Here is a 27,460-nt window from a genome sequence, read left to right on the forward strand (position 1 = left end):
ATGCATCCGATGAAGTGAGCTGTGGCTCACGAAAGCTTATGCTCAAATAAATTGGTTACTCTCTAAGGTGCCACTAGTCCTCCTTTTCTTTTTGCAAATACAGACTAACACGGCTGCTACTCTGAAACTAATTTGAAATATTATTCAGTTTATCTGCTAGTCATCTAAACTTTTAGAATCCTGTGCTGAGTAAAATGGTGGCATTTTGTTACTTGCTGCATTCTGTTACTTTTATTTCTCCAGAAAAACAGGTGTGCCGAGTACTTTACAGCCTGGGATGGTAATTCAGTATTGTGGTGTTCTAATATTGGTACATGTTTATTCAAGAAGTGAGAATTGTTTCTGTAGGATAAGTCCTTTAAGGCGTTTATGAATTGTGCAGGTACTTCAAGATTTACATCTCTTAGAGCACATTGGACCGTGGCATCAAAAACAAACTAGAATTAACTTCTGGAAAAAATGTCATGACCGTTTTATGAGAAATTCCGTCTCCAGCAAAGCAGCATCTGCCTTTTTCTTAGCGGAGGCAAACGCAGTGTCTGAACCTTCAGCTGATGAGAAGGTAAACAGCATTATGGAGAAACACCTGCTGCTTACCTTGGCTGGCCACTGGCTAGCACAGAGTGACTCTGTGACCCTGGACAAATTGGAAGAAATAGAGAAACAGATCTGGCTTTGTTGCATTGCACAACAAACCTTAAATAGAGACGATGTGTTGGTCAAGTCAAGATTTTCTCACCAGGTTTCAGCGAGTGGTGAACTTTCCTTTGATAGCTTAGCTAAGGAGTTTTCCTTTTCAAAGCTAACTGCTCTGAATACATCAAAATATTTACAACTTGATGGCCTTGCATTCCAAGATATGTCTGAAAACATTCTGGATAAAGCTGAGGTAGAATCACTTCGCTTTCTGATTGGACGTCTTCTAGATGAAGGAAGCATACACGAAGCCAGCCGTGTTTGCCGGTATTTTCACTTTTATAGCAGAGATGTTTCTTTGGTATTGCACTGCAGAGCACTGGCCTCAGGGGAGGCTGATCTAAACAGCTTACACCCAGATATTCGAGCTATTCTTCTGGTGGGAGATACAGCAGATGAGAGAGACACGCAGCCCAGAAGATTACAAAGCAGTAAGTAATCCTAGCAGTCAGCTGCAGACATGTGACAAGTTGTCAGATTTCTATAGGTTCCTCCTTTGTGTAACAAAATTAATTTCCCCAGAAATCTCTGGGGAATTTCTAACATCATCCCACACTGAATTTATATACTTCAGGCAAGATTATTCTATAAACAATCTCATGTCATCCTTTGAATATCCATTCTTAATAGATTTGCAGTTCTCTTCAGCCAAAGTGCTACAGGACAGCACAATGCTAATCTACATTCCTGCTTTTGGAATACAAATTTTAGATAAGCTTGATTGTAGTTTCTAGTGCTGCAGTGTGGGGAAGATTTTTTTATTAGTACATTTTTTCCCAATATTTGCATGTTATAAGGGAACGTTGTTTTCTATTAATAGTGGAAAAAATAGTGATAACATCTTATATGTCATCTGTATGTGAGTGTATGGGCACACAATCTTAGTAAATCTGTAATCTGTTAGCTAGAACTAGAATGTTTCTTGCTAGAACAAAATGTATTATTCCCATTTTGAGGCTGCAGAAAGATAGCTGAACATTGTCTGGGCTGCTTTATACACTTGTATTCAGATGGCTTTAAGAATGTTGTATTTGATAATACTGTGTTGTGTGGTGTTTATTTAATGATGCTTATCTCCTAAAACCTCATTAGGGTACCTCTCCCATTCTTCACAGATACTGTGAGTTCCGTTTTTAAAGATTGAAAAAGTTTAGCACATAATATTTGCCCTGATTCCTAAAGTTTTATTCTGGGTGTGAGCCTTTGTTTTGACAAGCCCTACCCGTGTGCTTTTTCCTTTGAGATGTGCATTTTCAGTATTCACTTTGCTTCCAGCCTCAAGCATAGAAAATTGGTCACATGTCCTGGCTCCATCTCCAGATGATCTGGTAATGACCAGTCTGACGACTCTAATAGATGAGTGTGTTCATGGGAGAAACTACTGCAGACAAGTCGTCTGTTTGTATGAGCTTTCGAAGGTATGTGTCTGGCAACATTTACCAAAACTATAATGTTGCTTGTCTCAAGCCAACCCACAGAGTTATGGAGACTAAAGCTATTGTGAGGTCACACAATAATGTACGAGGTATTCATTCCTGAACACTTTTGAGTGCTGAAACGAAAAATAAGGGGGATATTTATCAAATGGTAACATGGCCCACTACTCAGACAAATCCTAGATATGATCAAGTATTGAAATGAACAAAACCCTTCCGATCTGTCATCTTACTTCATTAAGCCAAATTTCTATCTATGTCTCTTTAATTGACCTATTTTATCATGTGCTAAAAATAAATTATTTATTAGTCATTTTGGTACTTTAAGTCTAAAAATTATGTTGCCTTCAGAAGGCCTAACATCAATTTAAAACCTGAGTGGATTTAAAACCCTCTGTTCTATGGCAGCTCTCTACTACAGGGACGTTTGCAGGTAGGCCCGTAAGATTATGCAGATCCACCGGGCTAACCCCAGGGGTGGCAAAAGTAGTGGGCTACATCTGCTGCTGCTCCTCTTCTTTGTGGCCTTCATGTGTGGCTGTAGCCCAGCTGTACAGGTTGGGGCAGAGGATCCTGCTCCAGACGTTTTCTCATGGAGCAAAACCACTAAACACGTTCTTTGTCCCTTCCCCAAGATTTGCCCCTTAGTTTTGGAACATAGCATTTGCGCTGCTGGATCAAACCAGCAGTGTATCTAGTCTAGAATCCTGGACACATCAGTGTCTACTTCTTCTTTCTGAGGGGCTATCTATCTTTACATGTAGTATTCTTTTTAAGCTGGAATTTGCATCTTTTGTATTGAGGCTTTGGGATTATTTGGCGGTGAGAAGGTAAATCTCATCAGTGAACACTGTGGAATGATCTTTAGTAAAACAAGAAAATTCTAGCTCATGAAAGCATGTTTTATCTGTTTTGATACAGTCCACAATTAAGAAACAGGACAGCTGTTCAGCACACATTTACTTCAAGCAAAAAGTTAAACGTTAAAATGCTTTCTTGTATCAAACCCTTAGTAGTTAACATACACAAATCAATGCAATATTGATTGGTGCAAAGATGAGTTAGACCTACATCTGCTTTTTCACACACGATTTTGAATAACCTTGCATTGAGTTTTCAATATGATAGAGCTTTGTTGGTGAATACCTACTCCATCATGCGCATTTTCCTCTAGGGCTCAGTGGTTTGAGCATTGTCCTGCTAAACTCACGGTTCTGAGTTCAATCCTTGAGGGGGCCACTTTGGGATCTGGGGCAAAAATTGGGGATTGGTCCTGCTTTGAGCAGGGGGTTGCACTAGATGACCTCCTGAGGTACCTTCCAACCCTGATATTCTATGTAGCATTTTTTAAATGTGCTGTATTCTTCTTAGGAACTGAATTGCTCCTACGGTGAAATATCAGCCCATGATTCTGAAAAGGTGCTTCGAGCGATCCTTTCATCGCAGCAGCCTGACAGATGCAAGAAAGCCCAGATGTTCATCAAAACACAGGGTCTCCAGTCTGAAACTGTGGCAGAACTTGTGGCTGAAGAAATCATGCAGGAGTTACTGGTATCTTCTGAAAGAAAAGGTGATGATGGTGGTTTGTTGTGTGTTTCACCTCTGCATGCACCTAAAGTCCTTTTAGAAAAACTTTTAGTTTGTAAATTTTGTGTGTGTGTGTGTGTGTTTGAAAAACACTTGCTGACTGTGTATATGTGGTAACTATAGTATTCAGCATTTAGGCAATACTTTGAAATTGTAAAGCTCTATTAATGTATTAAGTGTTGTTCACTGTTTACCTTGTTGTATCCAGTGCTTTGTTGCTTTAATTAAGGCTCTTACAAACAAGACTTTTAATAGCAAAAAATGTGCTATCTGAATTTTTTTAAATAACAAGTCATGGCCTTTGTAACTCCAGCCATCCAACTGGTGGACAAGACTCCTCCATTAATTTCTTACAAAGGCAAGAATGGGAGAGTGGCCTGGTATTTTAAAGATTTTTTTTTTCCTGGCAAAATAAATGATATTTTGCTCAAAATGATGTGAATCTGTTTGAATTATTTTCTATAAATGGGGAGGCTTTTTTTAGCTGTGACAAAGTCAATGTATTTTTGAATAAGAAACAACCAGTCTTAGTTGTAACAAACAATATAGACATGCAGTGGGTTTGTATTGGGTTGATCTGGCAAAGAAAAGATGTGTGACTTTTAGACATAAATGACTGGACTAAAAGGGCCCTGTTGGATTATTTAGTTCCAGCCCCTGCATCAGGCAGGAAGAGGATACGCTGTTTTCCATAAAAGTAGCTCACCTTTCCTCCAAGAACAATTAGTGTTTGTAACATAACTGTCTGTCTGTGTCTTTCACATATGCACAGGGCAAAAGCAGATTGTGAACCCAGCAGATGAGACTCAAGCATTCCTAGAGTTGGCCAAATTGTGCAAGGATCATACACTGGTTGGCATGAAGTTATTGGATAAAATTTCATCTGTACCCTGTGGGGAACTATCTTGCAGTAAGTAAATAGCAAATAATACTATATGTAACTAGCATTATAATAACATTGGCTATTTTGGGCTCTGTATTACATCATGAAGTATTTGGAGCACTGGTGAGGGGAATATTCATTGCTGATTTTTTGCTAAAAATTATTAAAGAGAGATTTCAAAATGTATTCATAAGAAATAGATCAAAGCATAAGTGCCTAGGGCATCCATACATGAATTCACTATCCTCTCTAAGACTGAAGAGGAGTTCTTGAACTAATAGCTTGGAAATTTCAAGTCAATAAGTTATTTAAAGTTTTGTGGATGGATTTAGAAAAGTCTTCTGGCCAAATTCTTAGGAAAGTGATTTAGCAGCCTGGTATTTTACATATTTCTTTGCTAAATATTTATAGGTTGTCTTTGGCTAAAACTTCACTCCCGTTGTATAGCTGTCCATTCATGGGCATGGTGTAATTACGCTTACAAAATGTAGCCAAGATACTTTTAGCAGCCAGCCAGCAGTGGCTAAGTAAGATCCTTTATAATACTGAAAATGTACCTCTGAGAAAAAGGATTTTAGTGAAAGTTCTCTGTCCCAAAGATTACTAAAATTAACACAGGTGCAACTGGAAGATCTCCATTCATAGCCTCTCTAGTACGTTGGGGTAATCTACAGCCTGAAAAGAGCTTTATTCAGAAACAAAATCTTGGTTAAAGTTAAGGTTGAAAGTGTGTTACAATAGAATCCAGCTAATTACACCTCCTCCCCCCCAACACTTTTTTTTAGATTTTTTTAAAAGAATGAACAATTAAAAGATCCAGACAGTTTTCCACTTCGATATTATCTTTCATCAGTCGCTTTTATCCCAGGGGGCTTGCACTGTCACCCAACCTTAACTTTGCCCCCTTATTTTGGAGATACGATGTAGGACAAATGCTGTTTTCATATACTGACTGTTAAATGTGGGGTACAGACTTTAAAAGAAGTCCCAGGGAACATTCAATTATGCCAGAGTTCTATAGCTTTTCCAAGTGTAATGTCTAGGTATTGGAGTAGAACAACATTTTTATGAATGGAATGGGAATGAGCGATTAGTTTGTTCTGAAATGTGTTGATTACATGCTGGTGAAGGTTTTAAATTATGATGCACCTTGCATGTATTTGTCATTTATGTGGTGTAATAGCTAACATTTATAATGAGTGACAAAGTAGCGTGTGTGTGTTTGTATCGTGGTGGTGCCTAGGAGCTGTCATGGAGCAGGATCCCATTGTTATGATGCTGTTATGGTATAGTAAAACCGATTCTCTATAGGAAAAAGAATTTCATAATAGGCTAGTCATTTATTAACTTTTTGAACACATTTTTGCACACCTTGGGGGTGTTAAGTTTGGGTCACCAGAGTAATTCCAGTGTAATGATTATGGATAAGTAAAATAGCTTCCCATTTCCTTTTCTGTCTGTGCCTGGGAGCCTTCTTAGCTCTTCTCTTCCCTGGGGAGAGCATCCTCTTCCCCTGCCACCTGTTTATATCCCTGCTCTGAGTCCATGGTTAACCCTTTTCCCTGCTGGCTAGTTTCAGGTGCGACAGTGAAGGACACTGTCACACAAGCCTGGATACATACATAAAATCGTATCTCCTCCCCTCCTCCACCCCACAATGTTTCATAAAGTAAAACACCAAGTTTCCTGCTTCCAGACCCTGCCCCATTAATCAGCCAAATGTGAATCTTTCATCTGTGTTCTAGTAAAATGGTTTATCTGCAAATGGATACATTTAATCCATTTTAAATTGTGGATGAGTGAACTTGTTCCATCTCAAATCCCACCTGGTATATCAAATATATGAATGGTCTTTTCAAACCAAGATGCAAAACTTTGGATCTTAGTGTGGAAAAATGGACTTATTGCTTCAGCGCCGTCTCATGGCTGGACATGATGTAGCAGGTCTTTATTTACCACCCCCTGCCACTCCGGTCCTTCTGTGGTCTCTCTTCTCATGACTTGGACCTCTGGCCAGGTCACTTCACAGTCTCTCGTCTTCTGCAGTGTCAGTGTCCCACATGGGCAGTGTCCCACTTGACAGACATTGATATAATGTCTTTCGTTCCCCTAGGGCTCCTCTTCTGTTCCACGCAGAGTAGTGGCCCCACGGCTCCTCTGGAGACTTCTTACCAAACTCAAAAGCAAAACACAAACTACAGTGGAAGCAACTTCTTCCCCCTCCCTTGTGCTTACATTTTTAATCCATCCTGTGTCCCTCCCGCAACTCTCTATTCTTCTGCAGAATGCTGACTCTCAAGAGTTACCTCGTGGGAGTCTTGTCTCTACTCTGGATCCTTCGTTCCTGTCTATCCCAAGGCTGTCTGCCTGTCAGGTGGCCTCTTCTCAGGCCAACTCCAGGAGTCTCCTTCACCCTGATGCCCTCTCCCATCAGGGCCTGTCCAAGGGTGTAAACACCCTCCTGAAGCTCCTCTTCAGTTGAATGCCTCCCTGGGTTTTTTCTCTGTAGGCCCAGGTCCTGCCCTTTTGTCAGAGCTTATCACTCAAACCTGCTTCACCCTGGTGGTTTCTGTTTCTCTTCAGGTCCATTCTGTACTGCTCCGAGAAGGACTGCAGTTATTTCCTTCTCTCACTGTAGCCACCTCCTACTCTGAGTATCCTGTCTTTATAGAAACTATTCGGCTTCCCCCAGCTGGAACTCATCTTTAATTGGGCCTTGGCCACCCTCCAGGTGTAACCATGTGGTGTTAATTGGCCTCTCAGGCCCACATTAGCCCTCTCATCGCCTGTGTGGGGTAGATCCCATCACACTTACCTTTTTAAATTGAGAACTGACCTGGTATGATGGTGGCTGGTCTATACGCTGTGCATTTGTCAAGCAGTCTCCTTTCCTTGTAAGGATTATATTCACATTGCAGAGAATAATCCAAAGGGTCAGATTCTAGCAGCAACTGAATCAGACTGAATGTGTCCAGTTACAGAAGCTGTAAAGGGCTAGTAGATGCCTCTGATTCACTTCTAGTGCTTGTAACTTGAAAAATGGTAAATCATCTGCCGAGTTAGCAGCGATTTCAACAGAGATGCAATGACTAACTTCCTCAGCTTGTTAACTGAACCACCCACATTTTCTCATTCTCTAGCTACAGAGCTGCTGATTTTGGCCCATAATTGCTTTAGTCTGACATGTCACATGGAAGGAATTATTAGAGTCCTGCAAACTGCTCGACTTCTCACTGAGGCACACTTGGCCCCCAATGAGGAGTTCGGCCTTGTGGTATGTATCCATCACCATACTGTGCTAACCACACTCTGTACACAGCTCTCCATGCAAATGGTAGCAAACCACGTGAGCATGTGGACTAGATGGCTCATGGAATTGGAATACAAAGCTTTCATCTCTAGGTCACTGGTCTTTGTCCAGCCTACATCTATAGAGCCCAAAGGTTGTTACCTTTGTGATGTGTGTTTTGTGGCCTGATGATCACAGCTACTACTGGCCAGGTTTCCACATCACAAAGGGACCACCATAATAGTTTGTTAGAAAAATGGATGAGGCTGTGGCAGAATGGAGGGGTGGGGAGCATGCAATGTCTTGGTTTTGGAGTTTCAAGGTTTGTCAGACATTGTTTTGTGAAATGCAATGATCCACATTACCAAGCTAACCTGCATCCTCTATTGCTGCTTAATAAAGGCCGCACCTGACTTGAAACATACCAGCTTAGTGACATGAGATATCATTCCAAGTTGGAATTACTGGAGGGGACTGGAAAGCTCACTGCATGGATTGCACGTGATGGAAAGCTTTACTTTTTGGGGGGTGGTTATTTGGGCTGTTGATCATTTTGCCTTTTAAAACAAACAAAAAAATTTAAAAAATTTTTAAAAGGGAACAAACTAACCCTAATATACACGGCTGCTCCTTTGTGAGATAAGATTTTCCATCATCCACTGATCTTTATGCCGTTCTCTCTAAAGGTCCGACTCCTTACTGGTATTGGAAGATATAATGAAATGACGTACATATTCGATCTGCTGCATGAGAAACATTACTTTGAAGTGCTTATGAGAAAAAAGTTGGACCCGGTAGGTGCAAAAAACAAAACCAAAAAACCCAGTAACGTGTGTGAGTGAGAGTGAGTGAAAAAATGGATACCTTCACTGCCAGTACATTATCTGGGGAGTTTAATAATTTGAGTATTGGGATTAAAATCTCACTCTACAAAGCGAATGTCTTTAGATGGTTGATGAATACAAATCACAATTTTAAATGAAATACTTTACCATATTTTCTTCTTTCTTGCATATAGTTATAAAGAGACTCACGTGGTTACTTTAACAGCTTAGATTGTCTCATGATGTCCTAGACACAGTAAAAATCAGTGCAGGAGGGAAGGAAAACAGCTATTTCTCTCAACTTCAGTAATAGAAATTTGGAGGACCCTATATATTTTGTGCTAGGTTGGACCCTCTTTGTGTTTTACATGATAGATACTCTGTTACAGAGTGCTGACTTACAATTAAACATACAGAAATTTGGAGGCTGCCAGATTTTAGCAATTCTGTTAAGTATAATTAGGAGTCTGCTATTCTCAGTGATACTTTAATCATATTCCCATTATGTGTTGAAATGTTTGAGGGGAAACTTAAGGTGGCGTGCTGACCACTTTTTTTGAAAATTGTTCTGGATTTGATTTTCCTTGCAAGTTTTTTAATAAAAACCAAAACCACAACTCTTTTGAATGCCTGTTCTGATGCCCTTTCTCCTAACCAGAGTGGAACGCTGAAGACAGCTCTGCTGGATTACATAAAGCGCTGTCGGCCAGGGGACAGTGAAAAGCACAATATGATAGCCCTGTGCTTTAGCATGTGTCGAGAAATTGGAGAGAATCATGAGGCAGCTGCTTGTATACAGCTTAAGCTCATTGAATCTCAACCATGGGGTGAGTAGGAATTACGGAACCAAGACTAAGTGTGTTTGAATATAGCTTCTCGTATAAGCATATTGCATCGCTGTACATAATAAAAAATTGGCTTAATTTAAAATACTTTGTAAATTAAGGGCATTTTTTCTGTCAGATGCATTGTTGTTTAAGTGAGATATGGCTAGTAAACACAGTTCCAGTTGCCTTTCCTGCTGACCTGCACGTAAAAATGGAAAAATCCATTTCCATCAGCAGGATGCACTGAGTGGCCCAACTAGCCAGGCTCAGAGGTATTATTTTGTTGCTCTTCCTTTCCAGAAAGTTGTGGTGGTCCTGGGTTTTGTGCTGGTGGAAAACCCCATTAGCACCACTAACCAGGTGCGTCCTAGTGTGTTAGGACATTATTCCATTTTCAAAGTATTTTCTACCTTTGTAGGTATAATAGATACTTTAATCAGCCTAAACTTCCAGTGGTTGCATGCATGTCATGCATGTCTGATGTCATAATGAATGGAGCATGCAGGAGTGTCACTGTGGAACAAGACCCAGTGGGGGTGTAAAGGGATCTAAAACACTTGAGTTCTGTTGAATGCTTTCCTTAACCTGGTTTGTTGAGGGCAGTCGACACACATGACAAAAGCAAATGGATATTTTGTATTTGTTTTCAAATTGCCTTTAAAACTCCTGATTGGATTATTGTAATTGCTTGGAATTTTATTCTGTACACAGCAGAGCAGCATTTCTTATGCTTTGTGCAGAGTTAGCGCATGAGATGCTTTCTAAGGTATTTTGGCATGTTGCTGCCTTCTGAAATGTCGTTAGACAGAAATTTTCAAATGTGAGTTACAAAAGTGTTTGTTGCATATTGTCTGCTGCTGCAGCTGTAAAAGCCTTGGGTGCTTGTTTTAAAGTTCTTTTTCTGTTTCAGAAGAGTCTCTCAGAGATGTGCCTAACTTAAAGAAACTGTTGATGAAAGCTCTGACACTCTTTATTGATGCAGCCGAAAGTTATTCTAAGGTAAATTGAGATGGAATTGGAACTTTGTAAAGTATTAATTATCAGCATTGGCCAAGGAAGGCTGAGAGATGGATTAAGGCTGAATAGTAGGCAGAGCTTCCCTGGGAGTGATGCTCAGAGACCCATCCTGGTTGGAGAGGAAAAGGAGCTTTTGAAGCAGCCACCCATGATGTGCCACATTGCAGGGCAGGGGCAAAAGAGATCCCTCTGACAGAGCCTAATACCTGAGCCTGCTTATCCACATGACCACTGAATCAAAGAGTAACTTGTTGCTCCCTGCTCAGCATTTAGTATCTGGGATTAAATTTAGAAGCTTTCATCTCATGGGAAGGAGAGAATCAGTTGGCTTTGGTGCTGAGCTAACCGTTTTAATCTGGGGTGAGGGAAAATAGAACAGTATTAAAGGTGTGATTAAAGACTGGCCTCCACGTATTACAATAAAATTGAGTTGCTGAGTGGGGCTTCATATATAGGTGCATTAAAAGTGATTAATCAAAGCAACTGCAGTGATTTACAAGACAAAATACTAAGATAGGTCTGAAGCCCCCGGAGCTGTGCTTGGGAACATGCACCCCAGCTTTCCGATAGAAACGTTACGCCAGGAGCTTGGTTTTGCTTTTCTGTTTTGACTCTTGAATTAGGATTCCTGTATCCGCCAGTCCTTGCGCTGCAACCGGTTGACAAAGCTGATAACCCTCCAGCTTCATTTTCTGAACACGAATCAGAGCACGATGTTGATTAACCTGAACAGACAGAACCTGATGGATTGCATCATGTCCCTGCCCAGATTCTACCAGGTAAAGTGACTGAGTAAGGGATGCTGCATCCATTTCACTCACCACAGCACTATAAAGGCTCACAAGGTGAAATGCTGCTCCCCAGGTTTATAATAGAAAATATGTTTGAGAATAAAGACAGCTGGTGGCAGTGGCCATGTTACAGGCAGGTGACAGCACCTGTAGCCCCAGCAGTGTGGGAAGCCAATGGGAAAAGGCATTTTCCTTCTCAGCTTCTGGAATTCACTTAAGGCAAGAAGGACCTCAGACAGAAACAAAGACTTTTTAAAGAGAACCAATAGCACTTCAACACCAGAGATGGACCCTCCCTCCAACAGCACGTCGAAGTGAGAATATTCTGGCCTCTTTGGTTTTCAAAGTTAAAGGAGATGAATTCTCCAGACAAAATATGTTTCCCAGTTGTGTGGCCTTTGGACCTTTTCACTGGCTGTTCAGTGACCCCTATTTTGCCATGTCTTGTCCTTTCTTTCCCCCTCTTGCCATGTTCTTAAAGAAATGTCAAGGGGACCTGCTACTCTGTGTTTATATGTTAGCTACAAAAGGATCTCTCAGAACTGGGTGACTGGGCAACAAAATGGCAGATGAAATTTAGTGTTGATAAATGCAAGGTAATGCACATTGGAAAACATAATCCCAGCTATACATATTAAATGATGGGATCTAAATTGGCTGTTACCACTCAAGAAAGATCTTGGAGTCATTGGGATAGTTCTCTGAAATCATCCACTCAGTGTGCAGTGGCAGTCAAAAAAGTGAACAGAATGTTGGGAATCATTAAGAAAGGGATAGATAAGGCAGAAAATATCATATTGCCTCTGTATAAATTCATGGTACGTCCACATCTTGAATGCTGTGTGCAAATGTGGTCGCTCCATCTCAGAAAAGATATATTGGAATTGGAGAAGGTTCAGAAAAGGCCAACAAAAATGATTAGGTGTATGGAACGGCTGAAGTATGAGGAGAGATTAATAAAACTGGGACTTTTCAGTCTGGAAAAGAGACAACTGGGGGGGATCTGATAGAGGTCTATAAAATCATGACTTGTGTAGAGAAAGGAAGTGTTATTTACTCCTTCTCATAACACAAGAACTAGGGGTCGCCAAATGAAATTAATAGGCAGCAGGTTTAAAGCAAACAAAAGGAAGTATTTTTTCACACAACACACAGCCAACCTGTGGAACTCCTTGTCAGAGGATGTTGTGAAGGCCAAGACTATAACAGGGTTCAAAAAAGAACTAGGTAAGTTCATGGAGGATAGGTCCATCAATGGCTATTAGCCGGAGCGGCAGAGATGGTGTCCCTTAGCCTCTGTTTGCCAGAAGCTGGGAATGGGAGACGGGATGGATCACTTGGCGATTACCTGTTCTGTTTGTTCCTTCTGGGGCACCTGGCATTGGCCACTATCAGAAGACAGGATAATTGGCTTGATGGACCGTTGGTCTGACCCAGTATGGCCATTCTTATATTAATGTTTGAATGTGTTTATATGTTAATCTTCTGGGTCTATTACAAAATCCTATCTTCTCCTTTCTCTCTTCTCCCAACTCTTAAGGCCCCAAACTGCTTCAAATTCCCTTTAACTTCAGTAAGAACCGTATCTTCTAGCCTTGAATTTCCATCCTATTTTCAAGTTTCTTCTTCCCTCTCCATCATACCTACTCCCCACTCCACATCCCTCTGTTTATCTATAGTTCCACAGTGACCCTTGCGTTCCTCCTTAAAAGAATGGCCTTGAGACAACAGTGTAAAGAACTGAGCCAGAGAGGCCATGGCAGTCTGCACCTGAAATGCTTGAGTACTGCCAAAGTGCAAACAAAAGCAGGCAAAACCACATGGCTGGAAAGCTTCATCAGTTAAACCAGCTTGTGGCCCATCCTAGTCAGTAATTCTGGCATGTTCTCCTTTTAGGTTGCTATTGTGTCTGAGGCTTATGACTTTGTTCCAGACTGGGCTGAAGTTCTGTATCAACAAGTGATTATAAAGGGCGACTTCAATTACCTGGAAGAATTTAAGCAACAAAGGTTACTCAAATCCAATGTATTTGAGGAGATTGCGAAGAAGTAAGTATTTCTGCAACCCTGCATGGCTATGCCTTTTGTCTTTCTGGCAATTGACTTCAAAGAGAGTGGTTTTATTTGTATTCGCTTATAGAATACAAGTCATCTGGCGTGGTGTCAGCCCAGTACACTGCTTGGGGAGAGCAAAGTTCAGGAGGGATTCTTGCCCCTTATTCCCAATCTTAAGCATGTTGTGTTGCGGCAACCATGCAGTTGGCCCTCCGGAGGGAGCAGCACTGTAAAGTAGCCTGCCCCTCCTTTCTAAGAGCAGCTGTGCTAGCTTGGCCTCTGAGGTAACTCCTCAGATCTAGGAACACTGAGGGGTAAAATGGTGATCCCGAAGTGAGTGGCATGGAGATCCCCTGAATGCTAGTTGTAGTTGAGTTTTGTTGTTCTCTCTCATGACCTTCTCTCAAGGCAGTAGATACACTGTTTCAATAATTGTGCTCTTGTAGGCTAGTGTGAAAACAGGTTTAATTTATTAATTCATCAGTGCTTAAAGACAGTTCATAACATAGATCACTTGTTTTTATACGTACAAAACTAGTTTTTGTTGAGCTAAAAAGTTATTTCCTGAATGAAACTAGTAACAGTGGTGTTCTTTCTTTAATTGATCTCACAAACAACGTGTAAGAAATTAGCAGCTAATTCTTCCATTGCATAGTCATAAGGAGAAGTTACTGATATGCCATGAAATTAAATATGTTTCAATCATCTCTCACATACCCAGTTCAGATCTTCATTTTTGTACCTTCTCATTGACCTCACGTGCAGGTTGGCAGACTCCAGCCCAATCTGTAAAATAACTATCCAGAGGTGGTGTGAGAATTGCTTTGTGTGGCATTTTGTGCATGTCAATCACTCTGATTGCTGTGAAGGGGAAGGAGGATTGTGTGGCTAGCACAGGGAGTCAGGACATTTGGATTCTATTGCCATCTCTGCCATAGATAATGCTGTGAAAGCACGTTGGCTGAGTAACTACCCTATGTTATTGTTGCCACCTCTGTTGGGTTCCCTAAACCTTGTTCTGTTGGCCCTTTGTTGCATCATATACAGAATGAGATTCACTGCTCCTGGTGGCAGAGTCCATGTGCTATTTACTATATTGTGAGGCACTTCGCACACTTAGGTGCTGTCAGATACTATCAGCCATTTAGTGTGGTGGAGAGAACTTCCTGCAGGGCTCAGAACTCTTTATAACCTAGTCAGCTTTTTGTCTTTAACAAATGTCTAGCTTTAAAATAATCTTTGCAGAAGAGTATGGAGAAGCAAAACACAAATCCTTTCCAAGAACCATCTCTACAAGTTCCTCTGCCCCCCCTCCCCACCCCCAGCCTGCATTTTTCTTTAGATATCAGAACTTCTTCCCATCTCATGTGATGTTCTTCAGCTTTGTCAATCTTATTTGTAAGCTTGCCCTTTCTTCCCTTTTAATATAACACAAAATTCTGTCTCAGGGTCAAACAGCACCAGCCAACTGAGACTGCTCAGAAAAATCTGAAGACGTTACTGACCTACTGTGAAGACATCTACCTGTACTACAAATTGGCGTATGATAACAAGTTCTATGATGTGGTAAATATGCTTTTGAAGGATGCGCAGACTGGCTGCTGTCTAAAGGATATGCTGGCAAATTAGATTCCAGCCTAAGTGACATGAAGATTCTAGCCCAGACAAGCAGGAGTACCATGGCTTGCACTGTCCAGCTCCTGGTCACTTGCTGCTAGGTGCCTTAAAAAAAATTTGCTTCAGTATGTGAAATTTACTATAAAATCCTAGCACTGTTTTGAACGTCCCTGAAACACAGACACTATTAACCTAAAGTTGTTTTGGACAATAAACAATTCTTAATATTTAAATCAGACTTGAACAAAATGTTTTGTAAAAGCCTGCTTGGTGGGCCTAGAAGATGGTGCTCTGGCCAGCTGGGATTTCAGCCAGACTTTATTCTAAAATGACTTTGGCTAATTTAGAGGCATGGATTACTGGCTTTAGCAGGAATTGCATGCAAGCCTTCTTAAAAACAAAAAACTGCCGAATGCTGAGGATCTTACTGCTGCAAAATTAATGTGTGGTACTTACAGTAACTTAAACGGAACATCAGATCAAATATTTATCTGTTTAAAATGGGCTAATAGATGTTCTGCTGACCTTACAAGTTCATTAGTGCAAGTACAATACTTGAAACATTCATATTAAAAAGTCTCTTGCCTATTTTTCCAAAATCTTCAGAGGAAGCAATTTGCCTAGGATACTCCTCTCTAGTGCTTTATGCAAATGAGATTATTTTTACCTGCCCACTGTAAGATTTATAGGAATACCATAATAGTCAGTGACAAGAATGGACTACCTCTGTGTTCACAGAGAGTTAAGATGTTATGTGCTTTTAGAGTACACTCTTCTTTTACCAGTGAAACAAAGGAGAATTTGCTACGGGTGTTGTGTGTGCACACATTATCACAAATTCACCATATACAGTTGTTTTGTTTGCTGCTATATTTGTATTCTTTAAAGCCTCTAGCATTGGTATTGACTGGCTAGGAATAAACCTCTTTACAGCTGTATGCATTTTGGAAACTCTTGCTTAAATACTAGTTCCTAGTCTTTGTGTCTTACATGCAAAAGTAAATCACCACTGAGTGCTTTGGGGTGGAGTCATGTGCACTAGTTAACTGTTCAAGGCAAACTTATCCAGAAGTGTTTGGAAAAAGGGGGGAAATCTGTTTCCAGTTTTCTGAATAGTTCCAAAATATCTAGACATTATTGTTCATAAACTTTTCCCTGGAGTGTTCTGACACGTTCTGTCTGCAGCATTCCCAGGTGGTGGCCTATCACTGTAGTAGGAATATCAAACATAACAACTGGGCTTGGATGTCTTTCAACAGGCTGTTTAAGAATGATCCTTCCATCAGGAAAAGCCTCATCGCTGATCCTGATGACACTGGTTTGTAGGGGAGCTGAGTCTGCTCTAGTGGAAGGGACCAAGTATTTCTATTGCCGTAGGCTGTTTTGTCTCAGTATTCACCCCCACATTGAGTTGCACTAGTTCCATTGTGACAGAGCAGCTCCTCAGGGGAAATGAAGGGCTAGAGTCTCAGGATTTGCTTCCTCGCCCTGGGCTAAGAATGTCTTCGTTTGAGTAGCTTTTTAACTCCCAGAAGTACTTTGAGCACAGGAAGGGCTTCAGATATGGTTAAGTTAAATGTTCAGTAAGACTCAAATGCTATTTACCTTTGGCTGTACCAGTGTATTTTAAAAGCAAAGACCTATTTCTGGAGCTGGGTGTCTTGGTTGGAAGTTTTCTGTTCCATAACCCAGAGTACACACATTTCATAAACAGGAAGAATTGTCCAACTGTAGCAAACAGCTTTTCCTCAAGCTGCCAAGAGTATCCAGTAGCCTAATCCTATTCAGCAGTGTTCCCATTCACCTACACACTGCAGGCTTCAGACAATTTTGTCTTAGTTGCTAGGATAATGCATTTTTGTATGATTAAGATTCTGGTAATTTGCTCCTTGACTGTCCTACCAGATACACTGACTATTGGAGTTCCATATTTCTTGGTAATTAATAGCCAGCTGAAGATTCTTTATCCAGTGAGTCCATTGATTAGTAGCTCTTGCATTTAATTGGATAATAAGATTATCTTGAAGGTCCTGTGTGTTGTGCAGCTGCTTCCATTCCATTCTTAAATTTAAAAAATGGAGGTTTAATACATATAAAGAATACATGCTACAGCTGCACTGTGTAGGCTATAAAAACTGAATTTACTCTAGAACCCAATGTGCTAACTCTATTGAAGTCAGGAGGACTAATCACATACTTAACATTAAGTATGTACATCTACAACTGTTTGCAGCATTGAGGCTTGTTTGACATGGTGCAGTTGTGTTTGGAAAAAGCACACCTGGCTATTTCTGCTAAAGCGATCTTAACAGTTGACATCTAAGTGGGATGTTTCTTAAAGATGAAATTTAGTTAAGTGGGGTGAGTGACTGCTTTTCATTTTGGGCTATTAGTCTGCACTTGGTTCACATTTTCAAGTTTATTTTAATGATAAAGGCTACAAAATAACTTGAACATTGATTCCTAAAGCACCATTCTTCAATTCTACCCCAGAGGCAGCTGAATTTCAGTTCACACATACATCTCTGAAAGATTTTTTCTGAGCAACTGAAAGCAGTATTGTTACTTGGGAGTACCACAGGTAGAATGAGGAAGCAGCCAGCCAGCCTCTGCCAGGTAAAATATTTTTTCATAGAAAAAGCAACACAGTGAGGATTTTTCATGCCTATTAGCCAAACCATGTTTTAAAGAAGGTCCTGTCAGATCCAGGCTACATCTTTAAAGTGACACTAAAGTCACATGAGGTAAACAAAACCACCCCCCCATACATTAGAAATTGGCTGCCCAAAAAACAAGAGCAAGACCCTTAAGGTTAAGCAAGAAAAAGGTAGCATTATGACCCATCTTAATTGGTATAATTTGAGACACAAAAGTAAATTCTAGTGACACCCAAGAGGTAGATACATACCTGTCAACTGTGCTTGGAGGTAGTGGAGCATCTACAGTTAGTCCCCATGAGTTGTAATACTGGGGAAAAAGTCAAGAAAATAAAGACTGATCACAAAGCTAGAATGATGCTAATGCCTTTCAGAGCATGTAGAAATACACTTGAGATAAAAAGGATGAAGGCTGTAGAGCTAGCTGCACCTCTGACCACCACTTGTCTCTAGATGCATCCACATCTGACTAAGCTCTAGCCCTGCGGCAGTGCACAAGGCAGGCTTTGCTTCTGATCCTCCAGCAGAGATGCAAGAGAGCATGTTTGCCAGGAACAGCTCTGCCAGCTGCATCTCCCTCTCTCAGTAATGACTGTTTAGTGTCCTTTGATCTTCAGGCTTCCAGCTTTGGTTGGCAAAACAAGTCTTGTAACTTTGGCTGGAGCCTGGAATTATCACCCCCCCAACTCATAGCTTGGGCATTATCCAGCAATGACCCCCCACCATGTTTCCCAAGAGATGGCTTATTGGGAGACATTGTATCCTCTCCCTCTGGGGTTTTGCATACATCCCTGCTATTAAATATTCTAATATAGCCATAAACTATCCCCAGGTTACATACAGTATTCAGGCCCATGCCCTTCAGACATTCCATTAAATAAATAGTTTTAAACTACAATTCTGGCCCTTAACAAAATTCCAGTTTTGTTTAAGCTGGAGCTCTGTGTAATGCAGAAATAGAAAGACCTGAGACTACAGACTGAGCAGAGATGTCACATCTAACATTCTTTCGCCCTTTAGTTAAGGGGCAAGTGATATGAACTCCCACCATATGGAAATCTCCAAAGGTCCACTAAGCCCAGGCTTAACATTCCTGACATGAAGGTTAAAAACTAAACAAAATTTTGTGCACATGTATCTGAATTCAGTGTTAAGGATGATGTCCCAAGTGGTTTTGTAACCTTTCCTTGCCATTGTTTTTAGTAAGGTGGGGTGTAATAGTATGTCTTGTTTTAAATTGCTGCTTTAGATTCAACTAAGGTGTGGAAACAGATTTCAAATAAAGGATCGCAGTGCTGAATACACTGCAATCCCATGCCCCAGTTCTGTTTCATTATACTGCCAATTTCAAGGTTCATTCATTTGGAACAGTGAAGTAAGCCACACCAAGAAACGGGACATGCATACTAGACTATAGGGACAAGCTGTCTGGTGGTCACTCACTGAAGCAAGCAGCCACTTCATATTGAAGAGACTCCTCTTTCCTCTTGTCAGCTTAGCTATGTGGCCCAGAAACACTGTTCTAGAGCTTAGTTAACACTAAAATAAGTACTCCCAATACACAGGCTCTGAAGTCCTCACAATAGTGATTTTATTAAATTAGTTGCTTTATAAAACATTGCAGATGTCATAATTGTTAACATAACAATTTGCCCAACTGTAGTAACTGTTGCAGTTTGCTAAGCAGGTTTTTGTAAATGAAAGAAAATGGTAAAGTCCTGTGAGAGTTCTATCGCAGCCCATGAGAACAAAGGAAATTTGGTTCTCAGATAGACACTTAAACCAGGCAGTTAACTGTTAGAATAACCAACCCATACAGCTGCATTAGTAGAAATATTCAGATAAATGTAAACTGCTTATACTCAAGATACCACAAATCATTTTTCAAATGCAACAAGGAACTATTTTCTTGTTTTGACCAAAATAAGTTTTATTTTAAAATGTCATGCTTTGAAAGAATGGGTGCGTATCAAGTGATTAATTTTCAGGTGCAGTATCCTTACTTTGAAGTTAGCAGTCCCCTTCACAATCTATTTTTAAAAAACCCAAGCTCTAACTTAGACAAAGCAATTTTAATACTAAGTGCACACCATGCCTTTGCTGCAAACTGCTTTTGTTCACAAGGTAAATCATTCAAGGAGGTACAGTTAAGGCTGCATTACTAAACTGTGCTGGTAATAATACAACTTTTGCTGTGTTGAAATTCATGTCCAACTTAGTGGTTTTGTTACTATGAAACCAGATAGCAACAATTAAAAACATTATTAGAATTTTGTTTTTTCTGTGATTTATATAGGAATGGAGTTTCATCATTTCAACCCCTTGACGACACAGGTATCCCAATGCTTTAGCACCACCCTGTCAAAGAGTTAAATAACCAGCACAAAGATACTGCACTTCCAATTGTAGCATTTGGCAGAATTTAAAGGAAAAGAAGTTGTGCTACATGTTTAAGGGCAAAAGAAAGACAACACAAGGAAAGATGTCACATGAAGTCTTCAAAATCTTGTACATATCCTCCGTCATATCCTCCATAATCTGCCAGATCATCTTTCATAGTGGCCTTTAAACCACCTCCAGGCACAACCCCTTTTTTCTTCTTTTTGGCTTTACTTTGCTGAGGAAAGACCAAAAAAGCTTTGGTTTATTTTAGAGTCAGTATTAAATGTAACATGCTAATTTCCCTGAAGTGCTGGTAAAAAATATGAAGAATATTAACCCGAGCATCCTGACAGTTTCCTATCTGGGAACTAAATACAGCACACTTCAATTCCCCTGTACTTCTGATCTGTTAGCTGGCAAAAGTGTTCACTTCCTACCACGTAAGGCGTGTGCACTACTGCTGTTGAATTTTACCCCAGAGGCAACTGAATTTAAGTTCAACTCTTATTCATGGCAAACACACTATGTCTAGCAGACTCGCCTCACCATAATCAGAATAGCAGCATGTACTCTATGGTACACTGGAACACCCTTCACCGAACTTATTACACTATCTGCAGCATAAGCTTATTTTCCTGAAGGAGGGGAGACACTTCCCAAATGCAAAATTACAGATGTTCAGGTTTATACGGTTACTGATTTAGTTGGTGGGAATCTTTATTGTAGAGTTTTATATGGCTTCCCATCACCATAGTATCAGAGCACGTAAAGTCAGGAGCAAAATCCCGAGTGAATTGATGGAGTGTCTGGTTCTTCTGTTTTAAGGTAAAAACTTTGCTCAGGTCTGGTCTTTTTGGTTGGCTGATTTAAAAAAAAACGAAACATGATTCAGCCAAGATCACTTACAAGTGGTACGTTGTGAGCTTCTTCCAATATTGTACATTAATACTCCAAAGAGCTACAATATTGTGAGTTACTGAGTTGAGGGGCAAGCTATTTCCTGTATGCTAACATTAACCACTTTGGTAAATTCTTCGTAAATGGATGGGGCAAAGGTGCCAGGCACAGAAGGATTAATAGAAAAGTTAGCTAGACCAAAGAAATAAATACCTGACCTCCAAATCTGAGATTTGATTTAAAAAAAAAAGCACCAAGTTTAGCATCCTGATGAAACTCAGCTACCAAAATCAGCAGTGAAGCACAAACAGCATAACTACGTTCAGCCACAACTGCACCTGCCCTTCTCTTAGCTTTGTAAATAGACAGGGAAGTTCATCTCACTAAAAGTCTAGTTCTATTAGAAATGCAGAATTAGTTCAATATCACTCTACAGATGATTTTTATAGCCAAGTTTACACTGTTACTCTTCTTTTGAACTAAACCATTTATTGTACATTGCCACGAGAGCAGTTTGGAGCACATGCCTAGAAAATGTTTCCAATCACCCACCAATTTTGGGTAGAAAGTAGCAGAGTTGTGCATTTATGGAGCATTTATTATTCACATTGAAGGCCCAGAAGCAGGTTGCTTCCTTCAAAGAACTCTCTAGTATAAGTTTTGAAACCAGTCTCATTTCAGTTATCTGCTAGGCAGCATGGCTTGGATTTGCCAGTTAATGTTCAGTTAACTATTTTTTAAAATTCTGGTCTCATTGACCTTTAGCTATGCAATTCCCTCACAACTTTAATGTTATAACTTTTGCACAAGAAACATTTTACACAATCTGTATAATCACAAAGCACCAATTATCCTATAATCTGATACAGTGTTATCACTCACTTAATGCTTTTTCCACTTAAGTTGTATGGCACACCAGAGAGGCATACTGACATGCTAGCTAGTTCTGTTATCTGCTGTTAAGTCACTCTGATCACATTGATCTTAGTTTTATTAAAGGTTGAGGATAAAGATTCAAATTACTTCCATAAACACGTTTAACTGATTCTAGTTTTCTGGTTTTAACTAAAATATACGCTTCTCCCACCTTTCCAGGACAACTGGACACTTCCACTCCAGCACAGAGGCCAAAAAATTGAACAGAATCAGTGCAAATATGCAAGGAGGTAAAGTTAAAGATTACTGGCAGAACGGTGCTTACTTTACATGAGTGTACTTACGTTTGAGACATTCTCAAGTTTAGCTCTAGGACGATATCCCAAATCAGAATTTCAATTTCAACCGTCTTCTCATTAACAGTGTTAAGTCAAAAGCACATTTGAATTCAAAACCTAGAACCCCTTAGATTTATAGAAGGTGCACATCTTAGTGCATACTGGGATTATGCAAGTTATGGAAAGACAGTATAGAAAGATGCAGAAGTCTTACCTTCTCTTGTTTTTGTTTTTCACTGCATAGCACTGTCAAAGCATTTGTGATCTTTTTCAAATCATCAACTTCCACTACAAAGAGGAAGAAAATTAGACTTCTACCAATGTAGTTTTCAGAAAGCCTTCAAATAATCATTGAATCCTCTAAAATCCATTAAGTGGAGATTTATATCTGGTAGTTTACCCCTTTAACTGGAGTCAAAATCTCATTGTTAACACTAGGGCAATGTTGATTCTTGGCATCACAGTCGAGGATCTCACATCCCCTTGATAACTTGTGTAATGGGCAGCATAAGATGGCCAACATAATAATCAATACATTTAGGAGGCCAACATTTGAACACAGTTACATCTTATGTTTCTAAAGCTTATGCTTCAAGGTTTCAGTCTGCCATTGGTAGGGGTCAGCAAGTGATTCCCCCTCCCCCAAATCCATGTTAGTTTTTAAATCTTCTTCTTCTGGATCAGGAATGGCAATGGCTGGGGATGGGACATTGGGCAAGGGGGGTTAGGCCTCTGAGATGCCACTGAGAATTCTCTCTCAGGTGCATGGCTGGCTGGTTCTTGCTCACATGCTCAGGGTCTAACTGATCACCATATGTGGGGTCAGGAAGGAATTTTCCTCCATGTCAGACTGGCAGTGACCTTCGGGGGTTTTCAGCTTCCTCTCCTGTGTGGGGGTACTGGTCTCTTGCCAGGATTATCTGGGTATGTTTCATTTTCCTGCCATTATGGGGGCCTCAAGCCCTGGTGCACTTCAGTCCCTCCTATTCTCTATCTGTGGCACATAAATCTAGTCTCCTGTAGGCTGTAATACCTGGTCTCAATTGGATTGTTCAGTATAGCTTGCAGGTGCTGGGGGACGTTGGAGGCCCATGATATACAGGAGGTAAGACGAGGTTATGTGGTGGTCCATTCTGGCCTTAAACTCTATGAGCAGCACATTATGCTGCTAGATTTGTAATATGGTCAACTGTTTGTGCCTGAAGGTAAATGTTTTGCCTAAAATAAGTTTGAAGGCTCAGAGAGAGAGAGAAGCATCCAGGTGGAGAGGGATGTTACATGCACTTAATGCTCAGTTTGACACTCCTTCATGTTAGAGGATTTGGACCCCAATCTAACAGTTCAGCATCTGTTGCAGTAGGCCAACCACCCACAATGTATTTATATGACACACGCCACAATATCAAATTGCCACTACACTGAAGGACAGGATGTACAAGCACAGGAAAAAGGGAAGTCTCAAAACAGAATTACGCACCAAATATCTCAGCCATCCAAAGCAGTCAAAACAAGTCACCTGTAGTTTTATTTCAACAGACAGTTACGTTTTGGAATTAAACTGCTCTAAATTTCCAGTGTTATAGGATCTCATTCCCCTACTGAGCTATTTAGAATTAAATGGATCGGGGAGCCTTTTCCTCTTCTTGAATAGAGGTTCTGCAAGGCTGTGTAAGACTTAGATCAGTACAAAATTTGCCTATATGTTTAAGTGGGCTATCCTGACCTGACAGCACCATTCAGAGAAGATCAATCACAGAGGAAACACCACCTTCATTAAAAGATTAACAGCATGCAAGTACTGATTCTCAGTCAGGTAGTAGTCAAAAATAGTCTCTGGGAGGGGTATCAGTGCATCATTTAATGTAGGACTGCATAAATCCCAATTCAGTTTTACTTGATTAATATGTTTACTACTTTAGCCCTCCACGGAATGTGCTAGGAAATCTCACACTTGAAATAAAGACTTACATGAAATACATACGTCTCGAACTAATGCTTCCAAAAAACTGGCATAATGTAGAGATTTTTCATACTGTGTAATTTTTTCTTTTAATAATTTGCCAAACTCCGTAAAGTCATCTTTTGAAGATGGATTCATGGCATCTATTCCACAAGTATTATTTACACCTGCAGTGAAAAACATAGTATCAGAGAAAATATTGGTGCATTTAACTGTAGTTTGTGTGGGAGGTGAGACTGACCACACAACGTAAGCCCTCTAGCCACAGAGCAGGTAATTTATCTCTACTCCCCTTCAGTTCCTTACCTCAGCTGAAATGACCAACAAGGCAGCAAGAGCCCAAACAACTTCAGTTACTAACAATTCATGCTGGATTTGAACTAGTGATTTAAGTGAAAGGCTACATATCCCATGAGTTGTACTGAACCACCTACTCTGGAATAGTACTGGAGACAGTATTTTCTCCTTACATAAATTCTAGGCCTCAAGCCTGCAGTACTAGGTTTAGTTGGGATTTTTTAAATTGACTATTAGGATTGTGACTTTTCTCAGGCTGTCAAGCGATTAAAAAAAATGAATCGCAATTAATCACACTGTTAATAGAATACCATTTATTTAAATATTTGTGGATGTTTTATACATTTTCCATTATTGATTTCAATTGCAACACAATACAAAGTGTACAGTGCTCACTTTATATTTATTACAAATATTTGCACTGTAAAAAATAAAAATAGTACTTTTCAGTTCACTTAATACGGGTACTGTTGTGCAATCTCTATCATAAAAGTTGAACTTACAAACTAAACAGAATTATGTACAAAAAACCCTGCATTCAAAAACAAAACAACGTAAAAACTTCAGAACCTACAAGTCCACTGAGTCTGACTTGTTCAGCCAATTGCTCAGACAAATAAGTTTGTTTACATTTACAAGAGATAATGTTGCCCACTTCTTAGTGTCACCTGAAAGTGAGAACAGGCAGTCGCATGTCACTGTTGTAGCCAGCATCGCAAGATATTTACATGCCAGATGTGCTAAAGATTCATACGTCGCTTGATGCTTCAACCACCATTCCAGAGGACATGCATCCATGCTGATGACAGGTTCTGCTTGATAACGATCCAAAGCAATGCAGACCAACGCATGTTCATTTTCATCATCTGAGTCAGCTGCCACCAGCAGAGGATTGATTTTCTTTTTTGGTGGTTCGGGTTCTGTAGTGTCCGCATCGGAGCGTTGCTCTTTTAAGACTTCTGAAAGCATGCTCCACACCTTGTCCCGCTCAGATTTTGGAAGGCACTTCAGATTCTTAAACCTTGGTTCCAGTGCTGTAGCTATCTTTAGAAATTTCATATTGGTACCTTCTTTGTGTTTTGTTAAATCTGCAGTGAAAGTGTTCTTAAAATGAACAGCATGTGCTGAGTCACCATCCCAGACTGCTCGAACATGAGATCTACGGCAGAACGCGGGTAAATCAGAGCAGGAGACGCACAGTTCTCCCCCAGGGGTCAGTCACATGTAATTTACCCCTTATTTTTTAACAAGCATCATCAGCGTGGATTCGTGTCCTCTGGCACGATGGCCAAAGCATCAAGGGGCGTATAGATCTTTAGCGCATCTGGCACGTAAATATCTTGCGACACCAGCTACAACAGTGCCATGTAAATGCCTGTTCTCACTTTCAGGTGACACTAATTAAGAAGCGGGGAGCATTATCTCCCATAAATGTAATGTGGCAAATTGCTGGCACTACTTTGATGGGTCTCGCGCTCTCTCTTCTTGGGGAGGGTTCAGGGCACCATTTCTCGCCCCTGAACTGGGGTATTAACTGCCTCACTAGTGTCCTAGAGGAGGGGAGTGGAGAGGGAGGGACCCAGGCCCACCCTCTACTCCGGGTCCCAGCCCAGGAGCCCTATGGATAGCGGTAAACCACTTGAACTAGCGGTTCCTTCCCCTGGGCTACTTCCCTCTCCTGCCCTTCAGCTTGTGGGGCTTCCTGCCCTCCCTCTGCACAAACCAGGTGTCTTTTTACCTAGGGTCTTAGACTTCTTAGCCCACCGCAGCACTTCTCCAAACTCTCCTCTGCTTCCCTCCAAACTGCTCTCTGCTCCAACACCAATCCACTCTGCTTCAACTACTTCCCTTGTCTGATTGAAGCAGGGGGGTTTTATCAGGTGACTGGCTTCAGGTGCTTTAATTAATCTATAGCAAACTTTCTCTCCTCTACAGGGAATAAGGCTCCCTTTTAACACTCTCCTGCTGCCCTCTGGCCATGCTGTATCACATAAAACAAACTTGTTTCTGTTAGCAATTGTCTGAACAAGAAGTAAAACTTAGTGGACTTGTAGGCTCTAAAGTTTTACATTGTTTTGTTTTTGAGTGCTGTTATGTAACAAAAAACCCTACATTTGTAAGTTGTACTTTAATGATAAAGATATTGCACTATAGTACTTGTATGAGGTGAATTGAAAAATACTATTTCTTTTGTCAGGTTTCAGAGTAGCAGCCGTGTTAGTCTGTATTCGCAAAAAGGAAAAGGAGGACTTGTGGCACCTTAGAGACTAACCAATTTATTTGAGCATAAGCTTTCGTGAGCTACAGCCCACTTCATCGGATCTGATGAAGTGAGCTGTAGCTCACGAAAGCTCATGCTCAAATAAATTGGTTAGTCTCTAAGGTGCCACAAGTCCTCCTGTTCTTTTAGTTTCTAAAGACATTGTGTGGTGCTTGAAATGAGAGAGTCATTATGATCTATACTTCCAGATATAAATAGACATGTCATTTGAACACAAACTTCTGGCTGATATCAGCGTAACTCACATCCACTGTGACGTTTGTAATGTCGGACTCCAAACTATCGAAAGTAATTGTGCTAGTTATACAACACACATCACAGATGTTTCCCCAAACATACTGTGTCTTAAAAGTTCTCAACACCAAAAGGCACTGATTCTTACCTACGACTGTCTAGACAGTTATGAAATAGCTTTAGCTGGATGCCAAGTTTCAGCCTGATATTTTTATACCAGTAAGAGTAATATCACAGCAGTCCTACTTTTTTTGATCAATATACTGCTTTACTTGAAAACTAGATTTAGAATTGATTGCAGTTAACTTTCTAAATTACTTCTCCCATACTGTACCACCACCAACTACTTGCTTGGATTAGGTGTATCCACACTTACCAAACGTTTCTTTCGCTAACTCAAGATCTGACTCCTCTTGTAATTTCTTTAGCCGTAGTTTGTCTGCTAACTGTTCTTCTGGTGTAAGTTCTTTAGCTTCCTCTGGTGCCTCTAACTAAAAAAAAGTATAAAAAGTAGCAT

General features: G+C 40.4%; 2 protein-coding genes across 8 annotated transcripts in view; one reads left to right on the top strand and one right to left on the bottom strand.

Annotated features, from left to right (window-relative positions):
- The window catches only part of SPG11 (SPG11 vesicle trafficking associated, spatacsin), a 65,854-nt gene extending 43,852 nt beyond the window's left edge, over positions 1-22,002 (top strand). For 2 of the 4 annotated variants that reach the window (XM_073304525.1, XM_073304529.1), the window contains 11 exons: positions 383-1,127; positions 1,972-2,114; positions 3,504-3,702; positions 4,492-4,629; positions 7,743-7,876; positions 8,578-8,685; positions 9,374-9,542; positions 10,453-10,541; positions 11,183-11,338; positions 13,247-13,398; positions 14,853-22,002. In XM_073304525.1, coding sequence (XP_073160626.1) covers positions 383-1,127; positions 1,972-2,114; positions 3,504-3,702; positions 4,492-4,629; positions 7,743-7,876; positions 8,578-8,685; positions 9,374-9,542; positions 10,453-10,541; positions 11,183-11,338; positions 13,247-13,398; positions 14,853-15,033 — 2,214 coding nt within the window. In that variant the 3' untranslated portion in view covers positions 15,034-22,002. The remainder of the gene's footprint in view (positions 1-382; positions 1,128-1,971; positions 2,115-3,503; positions 3,703-4,491; positions 4,630-7,742; positions 7,877-8,577; positions 8,686-9,373; positions 9,543-10,452; positions 10,542-11,182; positions 11,339-13,246; positions 13,399-14,852) is intronic. The other 2 variants (XM_073304528.1, XM_073304527.1) reach the window with 2 other exon arrangements.
- Positions 104-27,460, bottom strand: part of EIF3J (eukaryotic translation initiation factor 3 subunit J) — a 40,976-nt gene continuing 13,619 nt past the window's right edge. For 2 of the 4 annotated variants that reach the window (XM_073304530.1, XM_073304533.1), the window contains 5 exons: positions 27,320-27,434; positions 24,140-24,298; positions 22,386-22,459; positions 17,930-17,988; positions 104-17,082 (listed from right to left, as the gene is read on the bottom strand). In XM_073304530.1, the coding sequence (XP_073160631.1) occupies positions 16,920-17,082; positions 17,930-17,988; positions 22,386-22,459; positions 24,140-24,298; positions 27,320-27,434 (570 nt within the window). In that variant the 3' untranslated portion in view covers positions 104-16,919. Of the gene's footprint in view, positions 17,083-17,929; positions 17,989-19,247; positions 20,296-22,385; positions 22,460-24,139; positions 24,299-27,319; positions 27,435-27,460 lie in introns of those variants that run through there. The other 2 variants (XM_073304532.1, XM_073304531.1) reach the window with 2 other exon arrangements.

This window comes from Lepidochelys kempii, chromosome 10, assembly GCF_965140265.1.
Source record: "Lepidochelys kempii isolate rLepKem1 chromosome 10, rLepKem1.hap2, whole genome shotgun sequence".
In the NCBI taxonomy this organism is placed as follows: Eukaryota; Metazoa; Chordata; order Testudines; family Cheloniidae; genus Lepidochelys; species Lepidochelys kempii.